Here is a 19,732-nt window from a genome sequence, read left to right as displayed (position 1 = left end):
TGTATACGTTAGCTCCTCCTTTGCGAGAGTGGATTTTGCAAGTGTTTGTAGCGAAGTGTGCACCAGTAGTAATAAAAGGAACATTTTGAGCCTTTAGAGTAGTCTTTTGGGAGTGACGCGCATGTCCCTCTTATGCTTAAACCAAAGTCCATGGATGGTCCAAGCAATGAATGCCATGGCAGTAATTCAGTAAGGCAGCAAGTTATCGTGCATTTTAAATAACTTGTATTCTATCTGTTCCAGGTCCTGTATAGTGCCTTTCAATTGACTCACTAGTGCATCCACATCTTTGCTTCCTGATTGTTTGAATGGTTATGTGAAGGTCTTTGGCCTGTCTGCATTCTAGACAAATGGCAGACCTGTGTAATCTGTAGAAATGTGCAATCTGTTTTTCACTCCAGCAGAATTATTGTATTTTCAGAAGCTGGGGAATAATTACGAAATCCCACATTTGTTTAATTGTAAACTAAGGAGTTTACACCCATCCTTGTTTCTCCTCCCATATGTTTTATTATTTTCCCCTATCTTTCGTCTTTCCCTTCTGCCTCCTACTTTTCGCTCCCCCTTTCTTCTCTTCTACAGTCTCTTTTGTTCTATTGCTGTTTCTTTCTCACTTTCTCACTCTTTTCGGCTCGCTCCATGGTCTTAATATCTAGTTACTGCCTTAACCCTCACTCCGTCTTACAATTTACACCATATTCACCTCACTCCCTTTGTGCCCTCTATCGCTCTTTTTTCCAACTCATTTAACCTCCCTTAGTGAGTTAGGAGGTGAAGCACTGAAACCTTGTCACCCTCTTACCTTCTCTTTCCCCTTCCTCTTATTCTTTTTCTTCCCCATACGCCTCCTTTCTATTCTATTTCGCTCTAATTGCACCTTTACTCTCTGCTCTATTCTTACCCCTCTTTTTCTATACACCACCATTGTTCCTGCTCTACGTCCCCATTTCTTGATAACTTTCAGGTATTTTTTTTAAAACCGTCACCGTATTTTGCAGCTTTTCGCAAATTTAGTGTGCAAAACAATTTTGGACATTCTGTTCGATTGAGGTGAGACAACTTCACATAGCTGCCATTTGAGACCAATCCTTGCCCTTTCGGTGTCTCAAGAGAATGCTGTTTAAGGCTTTGATAATGTACACTTTCTAATATGTCTCTCAAATTCAACATGTGAACACTGTGTACCTGAAACTGCAATAAAAAGTATTAAAAAAAGAAAAAAAAGAAAATGAGAGCAGTGGATTTCCAAGACTCATTTGCCATTTCCTTGTAAAAACTGATGCGCACAATTGCTCTGCATCCGAAATCCGCTTTGCTGTCAAACGTAAGTAATAGCAGAATGGGGGCTCAGGGGGTACTGAAACCAGAAAACAAACTGCCATTGTACCCAGTTTACAATACTATGTAAATATACACATGGTCTTGTGAAAGACCTGTGAAAAACTCGGTCGTGTCGGAGATTACACTCCAGACACTGCCCATCAAACCCCCCAGCAGCAGCAGCCCGGGCTGAGGCACGAAGGAGGGGCTGAAGCCCTTCCAGCCTAATAAGCGTTGGCGCCTGGAAGCAATAATTAAAGGTGAAGTGGTAGGGTGGAGCGCCCCACAGTTTGAAGACCTATGGTTTACCGGGTCGTTCGCCCTCGCCATATTGCCGCGCAGCATGCTGCTTACTGAGGAACAACTCCTGCTCCGCCGCCTCTCTAAAATCAAGCAGCAAAGCTAGACGTCTTGCCTCTCCCGTACTGGAGACCGTGGCAAGTAGTTCAAGATCTAAAGCAGCAATATCAACTTCAATGCAATTGAAAGTGGAGCGGAGATCTCGCAGGACCCCAGCGTGTTTGGCAATGTAGATTCCTCTAATATATGCCTTGAAGCCTTCCCAGAGTACCGCCCAAGTGTCCACAGACCCTGTGTTAATGTCAAAATAGTCCTCAATCGCCTGCTGACTTCCTCATTAATAACCGGATCTAACAGTGCACTTCCGGGAAACCACCACTACCTCTCATAACCCCTCGGCCTGGGGATATTCAATTGTAACACCACCGGGGAGTGGTCTGAAAGTGTGCGGGGAAGGGTAAGTATACCACCCGCCACCCCCGGAGAAACCAACCAATAATCTATCCTGGTCCATGTGTTATGAAACCCCGAGAAGTGTGTGAAGTCCGGAAGATGTGAATGCAATTTGTGTTCAACGTCTATCAAAGAAAACTGAGCACATAGGTCTTTGAGGGCTTGCCGAGCACAAGGTTTCGTATCCGGGGAATTGGAAGTGCTGTCTCTAGTTGGGTCTAACAATACATTTAAATCACCCCCTAGGTTCAGTAGCCCAGGGGCAAGCGCCAGGAGCCGTACCTGTAATTCATGGAAAAAGGCTGGGGAGTCTATATTAGGGCCATAAACCCCGACCAAGGAAACCTAATGCCCCATCAATGAACCAGTGATGATCAGGGTACGGCCCTGTGCATCCAGCAAGGTTTTGTGAAGTGCAAAAGGAACTCGTTTGTGTATGAAGATTGCAACCCCCCGAGCATAGCGACTGTAATTGGAAAAAACCTATGGGTACCCCAACTTGCTGCAACAAGAGTGTGGTCGGAAGCTGACTAATGCGTCTCCTGCATGAACACAATATCTAGGTTATGTCGTACAATATAGTTGAGGACTTGCCTACACTTTCTAGTATTGTTTAGTCCTCTAACATTCCATATCAGAGAAAGCCCGAAGGACCGGGCAGATTTCCTAGTGTAACCAATGAGACATCTTCACATCAAACGCGTTGCAATGCATGCCTGAGTCACGCCATACCTTAATAACTGGAGCAAATAGACTGCAAAAACCATTGAGACTGTACAAACAACCCCCCCCCCCCCCTCCACCCACCACCCAGCCTCCTAAAAACCCCAAAGAGGCTCATCCCAGAATTACTAGCAGAGTGCATGTGCAATGCAAACATTAACACACCTGTAGGAGCAAAAGAAGCACATTGCAAAGCTAAAACACTAAATAAGGACACTGGGGTATTCACCATAGGGCATGGCAACGCTACGCCAGCCGGGCAATAGAACAGATAACATCATCGCATAGAAGAAAAATGTGTGAATAAACTGCGCATAGCAGAACACAATGAAGAAATGTGAAAAAATCAGTTAACCAGTCCCGGGTTGGGAGAAGAGCTCAACGCTGGTCTGTGAGTCCCCCTGTGGCAGGGAGGCAGATCGTGGCACACCAGACACCCCAGCACGGTTCTTCTTATATTCCTGGCAAAATTCTTGCGCCTCCGTTGGAGTGTCAAACACACAAAACCTGCCGTCCACATCCACCTTTAATATCCCTGGGTACAGCATGCCATATCTGAGCCCCAAGTTCTTCAAAGCTGCCGTGACCCCTTGGAATTTACGCCTCACCTCCTGGACCATGATGGTAAAGTCAGGGAAAAAGCCAATTTGTTCCCCTGCCATTGGACAACTCCCAAGTCATGAGCTGAGAGCAGCATCCCTGGCTCTGAAATTCATAAGCCTGGCAATGATGGCCCTCGTTTGAATGCCTGGGCGATCTATGGGAGTGCTCAACCACGAAGCCCTGCGTGAACGTTTCCCTGCGAACAGCTCCGCCAATAGTTGTTCCACGAAAGTGTCCATTCGGCCAGTGGTGGTCGTCTCCGGAATTCCAATCATTCGGATTTTGTTTCGGCGGCTGCGAGCCTCCAAATCCTTTCTTGATAGCTACATCCTTGAAGATCTTCTCCATCCGCTTCAAGGAGGATGTAGCACCGTCCTCGACGTCCGACCCTTGCCTCTATGACATCCAGCCACCGATCATGTGCCTGAATTTTAGTCCCCATGTCTGCCAACTTCTTGTCTGGGTCATCAAAACGACCATCCAACGCCTTCAAACCGGCTCTCATTTCAGCTAACATGGCCGTGGCAAGGGAGGCTGGGCCTTCAGCGTCACGTGGGAACGCAGCCTCGTCCGACTGACCAGCAGGGACATCCGACGCGGCGCCAGCAGCTTTATCAAATTGTAGCTTACTTTGTTTAGGGTCCTTCTTCCCCATCCTGTTGAGAAAGAAAAGGGGACCTGACAACGAGAGAGCAAATCTGGCAGTAAGACTCGGCCAAAGGATGAAGGGGTGATCTCTAAACACGTGGGAGACTCTCAGCCAAAGTGCAAGGTAGCAGGGTCAACACGTGGCAAGCACCGTAATGTGGCAGACGCGGTGACTGCAGGCAGTAAACTAAGAGTAGCCTCTGGAATGTAATGAGGGGGAAACCTCATACGACCAATGCAAGGGCAGGGCAAGGTGTCAGGATGACTTCAGGTCGTTGTGGCGGACCGCACAAATCAGAGGCATTAGGAATTGTGGCAGGCCCGGATCACAGTGCACCAGCAGGCATCCAACACGCAAATGAGACGCAGGTAATAGCAGCCCCCCAACGGGAGGCCTTACAACTATGCCACAAACCAAACCAGATGGGCATATGTTACAAGGAGCAGCTCATGCTCACACAACCAGGAAGAAAGGAGGAACAATTGCGTTTGTGGCCAACATGCCAATTCAAGACATTTGCCAAGCGGCAACATGGTCTTCAGTGCACACGTTCACTAAGCACTACTGCGTGGATATCCAAATAAACAGAGAAGCGCAAGTGGGACAGAAGGTCTTACAGCACCTATTCAGTAACCAGTGCTCATCTTCCACCCAGCCAACACAAGGACAAACCTCTACAAAGTCTATGCACAGCATAGTGAATGCAGAAAGATTCATGCTGCAAAACGAGTCGTTTCTTACCTGTCGGTGTAGTTTTACAGCTTGAAGACTTTCTGGATTAACTAGCGAACCCGCCCTCCTCCGCCAGAAAGATGAGACTGGAGGAAAGTGACTAAAGATGAACAAGACTTTAAACATAAGAGGGAAAACAAGAAAAACACAAGATAAAAGAATCTGAAGATGGCGACCAAAGGTGGGAGCTTCCGGAAGAAGCTCGTCGACGTCACAAAGGACACCAAATGGTGGTATGTCGACACCTGCCTGGGCCACGGAAAAAAGGAGACTACAATTCCGGACCAAACCACTAGATGGTGGAATAATGCACAGCATAGAGAATCCAGAAAGTCTTCAAGCTGCAAAACTACACCGACAGGTAAACTATACGTTACATTCCTCACATGGAAAGTATCTTTCCTTGTAGCGATCACATCTCTAAGAAGAGTGAGTGAACTCCAGGCATTAATCATACAAGAACCATTTTTGCAAATACATCACAACAAAGTGGTTCTTGGGACAAACCATAAATTCTTACCAAAAGTAGTTTCGGGTTTTCACCTGAACCAGTCTGTTGAGCTACCAGTCTTTTTTCCTCAACCAGACTCAGTAGCAGAACGGTCTCTTCATGATCTTGATGTCAAGAGCTAGTTTTTACAACATTGAAAGGTCAAAAACTTTCAGGAAAACTAAACAACTTTTTGTAGCTTTCTCACCACCACACAAGGGCAATCCAATATCAAAAGCTGGAATTGCCAGGTGGATCCTCAAATGCATCCTAATATGCTACCAAGATGCAAAGCGTACATTGTCCATTCCCCCTAAAGCGCATTCTACACGCATGCTAGGGGCATACATGGCATTACCATGGATGACTTTTGCAAAACCGCAACATGATCCACACCGCACACTTTCACAAAACACTACTGTTTAGATTTGCAGGCACAACAAGCTAGTGTGGGCCAGGCTGTACTAAGAACTCTGTTTCAAACTACAGCAACACATACAGGTAGCCACCGCTAACTGGGTAACTGCTGTATAGTCTATGCACAAGTATACGATCTACAGCTCATATGCCTTGAACGGAAAATTCTACTTACCAGTATGCACCTGTTCTTGGCATGTAGAGCTGTAGATCAGTATACGCCCACCCGCCTCCCCGGATACCTATGTGTTGAGGTACTATCTTACTTGCATACATTACACATGGACATCTTTTTCTATTTCCTCCTAACTCAATCATCACCCTTTATGGCGAAAACATCTGGTGATGGAGTCAATGCCCATGCGCACTACTAACCAAAGGAGGAGTCTCCTATCTCGTGACTACAAAGACTTCTACAATAACAAAGTGCAAACATCCAAACGCAACACCAGATGGCGATCTATGCACAAGTATACGGATCTACAGCTCTACATGCCAAAAACATATGCATACTGTTAGGTAGCAGTTTCCTTCTTTACTTTTCTTAAAATAAAATCCGTTGGTAACATAAAAACATTTGCTACTCTGTTCCACTAAATAAAGGATAGATTACAACTTACTCTCTAGTTCCAGAATTACTCCTCTTCTACTGAGAGTAAAACCTCTGTTTTACCCTTCATTCAAGCTTGGGAGAACCTGTTACTACTGCAGTGTTACCCCTACTGGGAAATAAGACCAAAGTTTCACCAGCGAACCCTCTGCTATCACTCTCACTACTTTTATACAAAATAGTCCCTAGTTTAATACTGCAACCCTACGTAGCTTCTAAGTATTATTCCAACAGACTTGTAACCTGACTGCAGTTTGGCTTCGGTCACCACCCGCAATTCATTTTCCCGGTATTTCCAGACAACCTAAAACAAGATGCTAACTCTTTCTGTTAAACATAAATCAATTTATCACCAAATTAGTCAATAATAACCATAACTCTGCTACCAGAAAACTGATCCAGCGGTGTACCAAAAACAGATACTCCCCTAGCATATACTCACCTGGGCCCATAAACACACACACAGTTGAGTAAACCGCTGGAGTCAAAGTTTATCATTTTTCCACAGTTTTCAAAATTAGTTATTTAATACTCCTAACTAACCTTTCGCTGATCAAAAGTTCTTTCCTTTGGTCAATGGACCATTAGTTGAACTAGTTGATGGTGAAAAATAACATACAACTGTTTATTCAATGTAAATGACCACAGACTCGAAGGTTTTAAATCTTTATCTAAATTTCAAACTCATTTGAACCATCTCAAATGCACAGTGCAGTCTCCATCATTCTTAGGAGGCAAAATTCAATTAATTATCAAACACTTACTTTGGACTCATGCAATGATCAATGCTCAAAGGGAGAGGACAGAGAAAAGTACATCTACAAATAGCGTGAAAATCTAATTACCAAGAATGGTGTGAAGACCAACCCCCTGGCCAAAGGGCTGGTTAGGGTCCCCTGGGATAGATCCGGTGACGAGGACTTCAGGACAGGATTGGTGACCTCTCTAGAATACGGACGGTTACGCTGCACCCCTCTGACACTCTCTTCCTCCTCGAATCTTCCACGATCTTATCTCACCCAATTAAATTAGATAGAAGGTTCTGCATTCGGCTCTTCATCAGCATCTCACAGCATCTCTCCCAACATCAGCATCTCCCACTCCAAGCTCACAGCATCTGGACTCACTAACTAACTAACTAAAGCTATCTCAATTATACCCTTCGTTCTTCATGTTCCACCCACTAAAGTTTCAATATCGTAAAAATATGAGATCTAATTGGTCGGGGGTGGGGGGAGGAGATCACAGCATGCTTACATGTCATCTAAGCTCCACTGGCTGCCAATCCACTCCAGAATCCGATTCAAGGCTATTTGCTTAGCTCATGTGGAAATCAGGACCCGCGATGATTCGCTCTCTTGTTACCCCTATCAACCTTCTAGAAGTCTGCGTTCTAGTACGTCCTTCTTCGCTACCATAAGGAAAGTACTTAGAACCAGATGTGGTGGACGTTCCTTTTCTTGGAATGCCTCCATTTTTTGGAACTCCTTGCTCCCCACTCTGGGCAGCGAACCCAACCTACAGATCTTCCGCAGACTCCTGAAAACTTTTCTCTTTCACGAACGCTCATTAACTGGCTCTGTACGAGGCCTCAGGGTAGAAGTGCGCTATATAAACCCAATTTTTATTTCATTTTAAATCAGATTGACCATTGTTCACAAACCCATCCCCTTAATTTTTAATCATAATTTTATTTCACAACCGCATTCACATTTTATTTGCAACATTATTTTAATAGCCTGAACAAAAGTTCACTTTGCTGAACTTTTCACCATCCGTTCCCAGGGTATATTACTTTGCGACCTTGGCTCTTGTTCAACATCTATGTCATTATTCCGGGTTAACTTCCAGTGGACATGCGCAGTCTTTCTGTTACTCAGCTTACTTTAGCGGCCCAAATACGCACTAGTGATAAAGTCAAAAGACAGATGTTACCCACGGTCGGAGATTAGCTCTTCCCCAGCAGCTCTGCCTGGCTGCGCTCAGTCTACGGTCCTACCCAGGCAGGGTTCGAGACCTCTCCCTGCTGGGTCCCGCTCCTGTAATTTTTGTTGGCTTATTTTTGCTAATTTTCCCTTCATTCTCCTTGTAGCCCTTAGCGCTGGTACAGCGTTGCTTTTCCTGCCGCAACCCGCCCCGCTCTCAGCTGCACGTCCACCCCCCTCCCCTACTTAAATGGTGACTGCTGCGGGGAGTGACAACTAGACCCCTGACCCTCGGTCAGAGATCAGCTCTTCCCCAGCAGCTCCGCCTGACTGTGCTCACTCCAGTAATCCAAGCAGACTTGCCATAGACTCTAGGAAAAAGTGGTGCCACAAACAGACACCGGACAACAACGCATCCCTAAAGAACCGCAGCCGCACCAACTCATTCTTGCCACCAAAAGGACCTCCTTCAAGGAACGCATAGTCAACAATGCACACAACAGCAAAGAATTATTCAACATCGTGAAGGAACGCTCCAACCCCAGCTCCAATGACATCTGCTGTCGCAAGACCTATGCGACTCCTTAGCCACATTCTGTCGCCGCATGATAGCTGACATCCACGACAGCTTCAACACCCAGACCCTCCCAACAGCCGCCGACACTGAAGACTCACCACCCTCCAACCCCACCAACTGCCTGCTCTCTGGGACCAACGACTACACCATCAAAACCATCGACTCCGTCTCACCATCTGACCCCTGCCCTCACCACATCTTCAACAGAGCAAAACGCACCATCTTCTGGCACTTTTATTTTAGGACCATCACTCATTTTTCCGCATCAGATATTAAAGAGGGCATGAGAGAAACCACAGAAAGGAGGAAGAGACTAAAGCCATCACAAACCGAGAAAGAAGGAACCTGAAAGAGTAACCAAAATGGAGCAGGGAGCACTTGGTATGAGTTAAAGAGGCATGAGGTGGATTGACTATGCAGGCTTGGTATTGGGTTCACTGAAACTTGATTGCAATGGCCGCGGGTTTCTGATCTGAGGTACCAGCATTTTCATTTACAAATTAAGCACTGGCTAGTCTTTAAAAAAAATGTATGCATGCATCCTGTTCGTTCTGTTAAGGCTTTTTATTTTCAGTGGCATTTTTGCTCCTAGTGAAAGTCTATTTGGTTCAGAGGAAGCAAGCCATGACTACAACTCCTTAAACACATGACAAAACTGAATAACGTGTCCTTACTGCATGGAGCTAGGTGATGGCCCTAAGAGGAAGCAGCTGCAATGCTGCCGTTTGATGTCTGAATTTAATGTGAATTATGGCTTTGCACAAATTAACAGTTAATGGTTTATTACTCCCAAGAGCAGCAGTACACTAGATTATATGTAGTTGAGGAGTTAGGTTTTTTATTTCGCTTCCTTGGCCTTGTGCTTTCTAAAAGGAATATGCAGGGTGAAACATACTAGGTGAGGGATGGTAAAATAGTGCAGTGACAAGGAAGTAATTTTTGCAAGTGTTGTGTTAATTTCTGTGATGTTACTGCTGTGTTGATTATAGAGTCCATTTAACTAAAATGTGTTCTTCTTCAGGGGACAATACACCAGCAAGAGTGTTGTGTGGTGATGGATCCTCCTGTCCTGATGGAACCACCTGCTGCAAGATCAGTGAGCAGCATTATGGCTGCTGTCCTATTGTTGATGTAAGTACCATATTTCAGAGCAGCTGTTGCTGGTAACTTGCTTTATAGCCAGTAACAGTCATCCATCTGGCTGTATTTGGGTATCTTTCCCACTTTGCTGAATCCTTGAACAGGAACATGGCTGGTTCACCATTGTTATACCCGCTTAGTGTAACCCTGGAATTTGGGCAAACCTATTTATAATGGATACTTCTACCTGCAGATTCCTTCCCTGTTGAATATTAGAGCAGAGGAGATAAATCAATGAACAGAATTATCGTTTAGAAAACTGTAGGGTCATGTAGTGTCAGGTTGGCGTCTGTACTGAAGTCAAAAACATTAGGTCATCGGAATACAGTAGTCACGAGGAAAAGTGCAGAATCTGGATGGGTATCGTAGGCTCAAGGAAGAAATCTGTTTAGGAGTCATTGGGTAAAGTTTAGTAGGTGTTTTGCAATTTAGTAGTCCAATTTATGTGCATATCAATATCACAGTATAAAGATACTGAATCATAACAGGAAAGCTGAAATGCCGCAAAAGGTTCAGTCTCTGTACCATAAGGCATTCAAAGAATGCAATCACAGCAATACATATACTAAGAAACGGGAATTAACGTTCCTTAAAGAATCTCCGATCCTCCTTTGTAAACATGAACAGATTTAACTGTCATCTAATCCAGGCGCTAAACTAGAATGAGAATGGATTAGCATAAATGGTCTCAAAGGATTTTGGAAATAAAGGAAGGAAGGTGTCCGCATAGTGAGGACTCCAGTAGATGTCTTCTGATGAGGGTAATCGGTGTTTAGCATGAATCCATACACTCGCAAAGGCAAAAGGAAGCAGTTAGGTCTGTACTGGTCAGTAGGGGACTGCTGTACTGTCTAACAGTGTGAACACTAAGACCAAAAGGTTCCAGAAGCATCTGTCTCTCTTAATATGTCACCAAAAGCCTAATTACTTCTTTCAGACAGTGTGCATCTGCAACATGTTGATTTTCCCATCTCACAGAGCTTGAACTACTAAGTTAATCTTAGGCCCCTTCGGTACTGAAACCCAATGAATAGGCAAACTTCTACTTCTTAAATTGTCCCGTTCTTGCCAAGATAGCTCTTCTCAGGCCTGCAACTGCTCCTCTGTTATGGCGGAGGAGCGTCACCCCATTGCTGGAACCAGAAGATGCAATTGCCATCATGAAAAATAAAATGATGATAAAACAATTTTATTATTGCTTCATATTTCTTCTCAAAGCAGTCTTGGGTGCGGGCCACCCTGATTGCAGCAACAAACATGGAGGAGGAGTGGTGGGCACAGCAAGTGCGCATGTTGGTTGGTTTGTCTGTCTTGGCACTGCAGATTCCAACACAAGCTGTGTTGCAACACTGGGTGGAGAACTGCAGGCACAGGCACCCAGTCCCTGTAGGAGTGCAAAACCAGCCCGCTCAGACCAATCCCGGTGCTTCTCTCATGCTGAGTAATTATATTACCAGCATGACAGCAGGGTTTGGACGGGTGCAGGGGAGCCTGTGCACCAGCAGCAGAAGAACAGCAGAGCGGCAGGTGGCAGGTAAGTTATCGTTTGTTTTGTTGCTGTCCCCTGCTCTGCCTCACAACCTTTCGCTAACAGCAGCCGCTACAGTCTTGGGCCTCACTGTCTCTAATACACAATACTCATTTCTCCAGCTATGAAATAATGAAAATGTATCTGCAAAGGAAAAGAACATCGGAGCAAGGAAAAATAATTTTTTTGTTAAGAAATAGAGGCCTAGTCAAGCTAAGTGTGAATAAATGAATTCCTAATTACATATGCAATATACTTTCAATAAAGGCAGTGTATCCTGAAATAAAAGTGGAGATGTGAATGAGAACTTCAAATCTTCGTGTTTTTCTAAGCATTAGAACACATATATAAATCTGTTGTGTACAGTGAATACACTTCAATACATTTTTTGTGCTTCACTTTACATTAATAAAGGTAAAGCACACAGATTATATAGTGTCATGAACACATATATTGCTTCTGTGACTTGTAGGGGTGGAGCCTAAATGATGCTGCTCCTTTGCCATCTTTACCAAGGAGATTGCATGGAATTGATAAATCTGTAGGATACTTGTTTAATTTCCCCATGTTTAAAACACATTGGAAGTTCCTCCTCTTCACAGTGGGTTACGCTCTACCAAATTTGAGTTTTTTTCCTTTCGACCTGAAGTTGTCTCCAAGAGTTTTTTCCCCAAAATGCATGGCGGTGGTAGCAGCTTCCACCAAAAAGTTGGAAGCCAGTTCTGCATCAAGACTGCAGCAGGAAATGAGCCTTATTCTAGCCATCAGCAGCTTTGTTCTTCAGATCAGTCGAGTCAATTCAATCCTCCAGCCAGTTTAGAAAATAAGGTATTTGGGAGCCACAAGATACTCTCTCTTGGCAAGTGTTCCCTTGGAAAGAGGAAAGACTCCTACATCTATATGATGTTTTTCTGCTCTGAAAGTAACTGCAGCTTAGAGAGTTGGCATATCTTCTGGGTAGCATGGCTGCACACATTTTCCTTGTTCCCCATGCCAGACTGCACTGGCGCCGACTAAAAGACTGCTTTGAAGATCAGTTGAATGAAAAGACTGGCAATCAAGTTGAAAAACTGGACGATCCAGAATCTCGAGTGGTGATGCAGCAGTATGATTAGGCAGAAGAGACTTCTGTCTTGGAAGCTTCTGGCATCCATCGATCTTGCCACGGATGCATCACTAGATGTCTGAGGAGCTAACATTGGAGATCTTTCAGCTCTGGGCAGATGGCCTCCTGCAGGGAAACTACCACATTACTATGCTGAAGTAGAGAGCTGTATGTTCAGCTCTGAAGGACGTCTTTCACCTGCATCAGTGGAAAGTGTTCATCCTAATGAACAACACAGCCACCATACTTTATATGAACAAGCACGGTAAGAGATGCAAACTGTTAAGAGATTCACTATAGATTTGGTACTAAGCATTAGGAAGCAACATCTCTCTGAATGCGAAACATCTGGGTCGACCGAATACAAAAGCAGACTAACTCTGCTAGACAAGGCGTTTCTTCAAAACCTCTTCCACAACTAGGGTGGTTTAGAAATCTGTTCGCTACAGGGGATTGCTAAAGGCCACACTTTCATATCCAGGCACCCAGTTCCAGGTGCAGTACCATTCTCCTATATTTGTTGAAGACATTCCAAAACTCCTTTCTGCTATTAACACTGAAATTGGGTTGAGGGGAGTGTAACAGCCAGTAACAGCCACTATACTTGTCTACTTGTGCACTTGAACTACAAAAAGTTACTAAATATACCTTTGCTGAACACTCGAGTAGGTTGGCTCAAAAGCAGTCACGCTTAACTTGCAGACACTGTTTAAAGTATTTATGCAGCACACAATCAGTAACTGGGCTGGGCAGGCTTTTCCCCGGTGAGCCGCCAGAATGGGGTCCGGTTTTACACCCCTAGGGGGTTTTTGTTACCAGGGGCCGGATTTTGCAGCTTAGCTGCAATATCGGCCCCCTGCAACAACACGCCCCCTCCCCTGTCAAGTCATAAGAAAAGCAATGCAGTGTGAGATGAAGTAGACACTCCTAGCACCGGTATGGCCGAGGAACTGGTGGTACCCAAACTTACTCCACTTGTCACTTGCAGGAAACTTGTGCTAAACTGAACCAGTTCTCCAGGATTTCGGGCAGAATTTTCCATCTCAGCCTTTACTCTAAAATTGAAAGCCTGCGTCCCTAGTTCTTACAATACTACTACTAAAATCTTTCTAATGGCAGCATGAAAATGTTAAAATAAGTAGAGATCAGCTCGCTGCTAATATGCCTTTAGATTAAAGAAATGTTATATATGGTGTGTCCAGAAGCAAGTTGACTTAACTGTCAAAAAGCGGAGGTGCTACCTTAGTTTCTTTTAGATAAATCTGGCTTTCAGTTCTCTTCAAAAACCTAGATTGGACTGTGATCAGCTGATGGGAAACATTTTACTTGGACTTCTTTTTTCACTGTGCCTGCGATGAAGGATTTTATAGAAGGGCTAGCAAATGTTATTCCCCCAGTAAAAATACTCTTTCCTTGAGACTTAATATTGTGTTTGCCTAGTTAATGAATCTCCTTTTCAGTAAATGGATTAGGCTGATCAGTCAGAGTCAGAAGGTTGAGTGAGATTCAGTCTCTCAGCTTGGAGGAGCCACATCTGGTCTTCAACCAGCAAAAAATACTGAAAGGACTTTACTTGCCTTTTGACCTAAAGTAGTAGAAGAGACCCCATCTCTTCCTTCCGTTCTTTTCAAGCCATTTTTGTCCAGTAGAAAGAGTTCTTCATTCCTTAGATGTTAAGATAGTTGTGGGATACTACCTAGATTAGACTTAATCGATCACAGTCCAACCAAATGTTCATAAACTGACTGTTTGCACAGGTTTGGCTTCTTTAAAACCAACCATAGCGAACTGAATTGTTTGCTGCATCTTTACTCCAATTTCAAAAGGCATATAACCTTTTTGTTCTGTTTAAACCAAATGATCATCCTATTCATAAGAAAGCAGCTACGGCTGCCCTTGTGTCGAATATGCCCATTCAAGGTATTTGCAATGTGGAGATCTGTTCACACTTCTGCCAAACATTACGTAATAAACTGGCTTCTGACAGATACTTTGTGTTAGAAATGGGGGTCTCTAGTTGGTAATGGCTTGCACTATGTCCAAGTAGGGATTCTTCCTTCTAGTTGGGCGAATGGAGTTACACACCCAAGTTAACACCTGCTCACCCCTTGGTATCTTGGCACAAGCAGACAGGCAAATCTCAGAGGCAATGTGCAAAGTATTTGTATACATTGCCAACAGCAACACAGTTAAAACACCACAAAAGAACCCCACACCAGTTAAAAAAATATCCAATATTTATCTAATCAAAACAAGACCAAAATGATAAAAATCTAACCTATATAAATCAAAATATCACTTTAAAAAGATTTAAACAGTTTAGTCCATATAAAACTACGGATGTCACTTTTCTTTTTATAAAACAATTTTTATTAGAAACAAAAGCAGCAATAAGGACGAAGCATTGATAGCTTGTGCACAGGTGTTCAAAAGATTACAGCAGTGTTTTCCCATCGTACATCCGGCAGAAGTCCAGGACAGTATATTCCAATAATAACATAATAAACTACAGGTGGGTCGCTTACATGCACCCGGGTCAGGAAACTTCGGCAATACATATCTATTTCTAATTGTCTGCTGCTTGTGCCAATATCTCACCAACATCTTCCCCTAGTGTCTGGAGTCTTTCCCTCCTCACTTCTACAGTCTGCGAGACTCTGTCTCCCCTCTATATGTGTTTCAGCGCCCCCACTTGTGATCCCAATTACGTGGGCACCCCCTTCCTTTAGATGCTGTTTTTTTGGCAGTCCTGGCATGGTCCATATCTATTGCCCAATTTAGCAGTGGTATTGTATCTACACCCCATTTCTGAGCAATGTTTTGTTTCGCTATACTCCACGCCTTTGTGGCCCATGACCGTTCGGCTCTTGTGCCGTCGGTTGCTTCCCAGATATTGAGGAGACAGTGTGGGGGTTGGGAGGATAGGTTTGTCACAGGTTCTAGTCAACTGTCTGGTGACATCCGTCCAGTATTGCTGTATGTGAGGGCAACCCCATAGGATATGCAGGAACGTGAGCATCAGGGCGCCTGCCTAATCTGTGTAGCAGTGTGGCATAAAAATATACCTGGTGAAGAATTTTAGGCTGCACCAGGCGAAGCCGCATCAGGATGGCTACATCCCGGGGCGAAGACAGCGCCTCTAGCCAGTCCTCATAGGGTAGCTCCCCCAACTAAGTCTTCCAAGACGCCCTCAGCCTCAACATTGGATCGGCTCGGTTATTGATCAACTTCTTGTATGTAAGAGGGAGGCTTTGCGGAGCATAGGATCCAGGGGAGAATAGTCTGGAAGGGGAGTATCTTTAGGGAGGGCGGAGTCAATGGCATGGCTGATCTGGAGGTAGAGAAATATGTCGGCGCTACCCAATATTTAATTTAAAGATCTGAGAACGATGCCTTCTTGCCCTTGACCCACAAATCACCCACCGTGGAGATCCCTATTATATCCCACTTATCAAAGCCTGCACAGGCACTTAGCCGTCCCAGAATGTCTGGCTCCCACAGGGGGTAACCTATGTGAGGCGGCCCTGCCAGCCCTTAAGCCTCTGCACTCCATGCCACACCTCACCTCTACTGTACGTGCCGGAAGACCGGTCAAACAGTTTCCTGTGATTCGTACACAGTGCTCTGTTGTAGCCCCCTTTCCCTAACAACCAGTGATCAGTGCAAAAGCTGGGGTCATCATGATGCCCAAAGACCCATTGGTTGATAGCAGTCAGTTGTGAAGCCTGATAGTAGAGGCGCATATCCGGCAGACCTATCCCTCCATCCCATAGTAAGCTTGGCCATGACAATGCGAGGTGGTCTGTTGTCCCACAATAAATCTCGTACTGCAGCATCAATCTGCGTAAAATAGGAGTCCGGCACCGGGATGGGAGTGTTTTGTAACGCGTACAGAAACCGCGGTAGAGCAGGCATTTTAAATAAGGATACACATCCTGGCAAGGTAAGGGGGAGCGTTTTCCAATGTGTGACATCTGAGCGTAACCTCTAATTGATAGAATGGTATTTGTGGAGAACCCATAGCATCCCAGGCACTTCCCTGCTTCCACATGAGCGACCCCCAGATTGTCAATGGTCACCTTATGGTACAGAACCTTTCCTGCTGCCCTGTGAACATAAAAACCAACCAAGCTGTACATATATAAGTAATCACTTTATTCTGCTGCATGATACCCCCAAAGGTGCCCTCCCACCCATTTAAACTCAAGAGTTCCCTTAGTCCAACTAACTCACCCCCTCCCAGCCTCCCTGCTTAATGGGACTAGAACCGCCCGCCACCCTCGACATGCAGAGCGCCTGTTGCCCACCCATGAACAACTCCAGGGAACGTGATTAACCCCACTCTCAACTCGTTTATCTGTTATACACACCAAACTCCTCTCCCCGATCCGACCCCTACCCCTTAAACAGTTTACTGCGTAGAGGCACCCATACGGTCCACCTCAGGGGTCATGTGACAACCACATTATCACTAGTAGTGCTGCTAGCAATTCTATAGGAAAACAGTCCCTTCCAAAGTATAGTGGGCTATCATAACAATCAATGACATAAGCGACTTATTCAAATATTAGGGCAGTCCTAAGAGTCTAAATCATTCACCTTACGCAAGCATCAGAACTCCGCCCCATTATCCCTCTCAGTATTAGAGATCTAGGATCTCATTCTCTGGAGGCCATGGTACCTGGACCATGCGCCCTAGAGTCTGTACGGGCATCAAGAGTCCATATCAGACTCCATACAGTCTTACTGTGTCAGCTCCCGTGTGTCTCTGGGAGTCTGAGTCAGAATGCAGAGGGGATAGTCTCTGCTGGCGCCAGTCTGCTTTGTCATCCGCCGCTGAGGGTGTCTTCTTTCCTTTCTTTTCAACCATGCACCAGCCATCACGTCAGTCCCCGGCCTCTTCAGGGCTTGTGAAAAACCATGACTTTCGATTGGCTTAAACACGTAGCTTAGCGGGAAACATCATTGCATATTTGACTTCCTGGTCTCGTTGGGCCCGCTTCACCTCCAGGAAACTCTCAATGTGAAATCTGGAAAGAACATGATTTTGCTGGTTTGCAGTCTAAGTGCCCATGAGTGTACCTATAACCCCTTAATCTTTGGGATAAACAGGCTAATACAATTATAGGCATGTATCCCATGTCTCGATGATCCAGATATCCTCATGGATGGATCGAAACGCCGTTGACACCTAAAAAGCACCTTATACATGTAAAAACAATGGTTCATTGAAAGTGTAAAGGTGTAACCCGTGATTTGTTGCTTTGTTGTGTCGTGCATTTCCTTTTGTAACAGTCAGCTGTGCCTGAACCCCCTGTTGGTTCCCTCCCTCCCTGTTTGTATATTGCTAACTAGGACACAGGCTTGTGTCCCACTTTATGTATAGTTTTGTTAAAACTGTCCAATATTATTGATCAAGTAAAAATTAGACCTCTGTCCGGCTGGACATGTCCCCAAAATATAGTTGCTATTGAGTCTATATTCATTTAAGAAATTAATCCTTGTTCCAGGAATCACTGTTTAAAATATTGTCCGTTGTGTTCAGCACAAATACCAAAGCTTTTTAAGTCTCTAGACAGCAGGGCCACAGTTGGCAGCAAGTCCGTTCAAGGGCCAGCGATGGGGCCCCCTCGCCGACTAAGCATTGCGTCCATCTAACTTCCTTGTGGGGGACCGCCACAGCCCCGCTCCATCCCACAATCACAATCCAGTGCCCTCACAACGATCCACTGCCAACCATATTACTACCGGATCTTCACTGCAGGGGGCTTGAAGAGGTCCCCGGGTCCCAAGTGCGCACCTTCTGGTTTATGTGGGCCGCCCGCTACTCCCTCCCCGCGACCGTGTGCTGGTCACCAGGCCTCCTCGGGCCTATGTGTTTGTTTCAACAGTGGCCGGTATTTGGACTCTCAGCAGGGGCCGCTACTCCTTCCACCTGGCCCCGTCACTCACCTGGTCAGTGGGGGCAGCGCCTGCAGTCGCCGCGAGTGGTCTGGCAGCTCTTCCCGCAACGCAGAGGTCTCTGGGCACACCGTCCGGGCCTCGTTTTCCCAGGCCTCAGCCACGGTCTGGCGTGGCACTCAGGCAGCGCTGCACCTCCGCCGGCAGGGATACCCGCAATGCCCCGGCCTCCGGAGCACTCGCGGGTCACTTTTGCCGATTCCCACAAATTTGGTATGGATGGTAGCCGTGCATTACAGCTGCTCTTCGTCGGTGTTGGGGACGGAATTGGGCTGACAGGAGCAGAAATGTATCGGATAGTTTGGAAGTAGCGCTCCGGAGTAAAACTAGGCAGCGGCCATTTCAGTCGGTGGTTAGCAACACGCTCCTGATGTCACTTTTTAGCCCAAAGTACCTGTGATGTGTCAACATAAAAGACCAACACAGGCAGGGAAAGTGATGCGTTGGTTTGTTATGGGCAGGGAAAGTGATGCGTCTGTTCTTTGCTCCCTGGGTAGGTGGTATGTTGGTTCTTACTGCCATGCACGGTAGGTGATGTGTTCCTTAATGGGAGAGGAGGTGATGCATCGGTTTCTTACTGCACAGCCTATGCCACTTAAATAGTTTTTTCAGTCGCCTGGGTTGGCGTGGGTGTCTGACACAGACACTGTGCTCGCGACTCGGTCTGCAGCGAACTTGGAGCCAGGCGTAGAGGGTCGCCCCTAGATTTTCTTATTCTTTCTACAGCAAAGCCAGCTCAAGGGCCCAGAACTAAAATTGGTACTCCTTGGCAGGTCCGAACTCCCAGCAGTGGAGTTCAGGGGGCTGCAGATGAAGTCTTTGATGGCCCTGAGACTTAACAGAAGGGAAACGCAACCATATTATAGCTTCTTATCAAGCAGGTTACAAAGCAAAGTCCAGTCTCTTTTGCTTTCCAAGACAGAAGCAGCACCTTCAGGCCAACCCAGCATAGCAGCACAGCAAAGGGGGCAGTACTCTTCTCGACAGCTCTGCAGCTCTCCCTTTTAGCGGAGTCTCCACTTGAATCCCGAAATGTTCTAAAAATGTGGGGTTATAGATCCAATACTTATACCCCTTTTGCCCTTTAACGTAGGCATGCTTCAAAGGATTGTCTTTGAAGTGCACAGTCCTTTTTAAAAAAAAAAAAAAAAAAAAAAAAATTATTGTGAAGAATAGAGGTGTCCATATACAATACATAA

The 19,732-nt window shown here is 45.4% G+C and overlaps 1 protein-coding gene across 5 annotated transcripts in view; it reads left to right on the top strand.

Moving 5' to 3' along the window:
* The window catches only part of GRN (granulin precursor), a 1,937,406-nt gene that overhangs the window by 526,894 nt on the left and 1,390,780 nt on the right, over positions 1-19,732 (top strand). For all 5 annotated transcript variants that reach the window (XM_078645176.1, XM_078645173.1, XM_078645175.1 and 2 more), the window contains one exon: positions 9,821-9,930. In XM_078645176.1, coding sequence (XP_078501302.1) covers positions 9,821-9,930 — 110 coding nt within the window. The remainder of the gene's footprint in view (positions 1-9,820; positions 9,931-19,732) is intronic.

Source organism: Lissotriton helveticus, chromosome 5_1 (genome assembly GCF_964261635.1).
Source record: "Lissotriton helveticus chromosome 5_1, aLisHel1.1, whole genome shotgun sequence".
NCBI classification, from domain to species: domain Eukaryota; kingdom Metazoa; phylum Chordata; class Amphibia; order Caudata; family Salamandridae; genus Lissotriton; species Lissotriton helveticus.
This window is presented reverse-complemented; position numbering and strand designations above follow the sequence as displayed.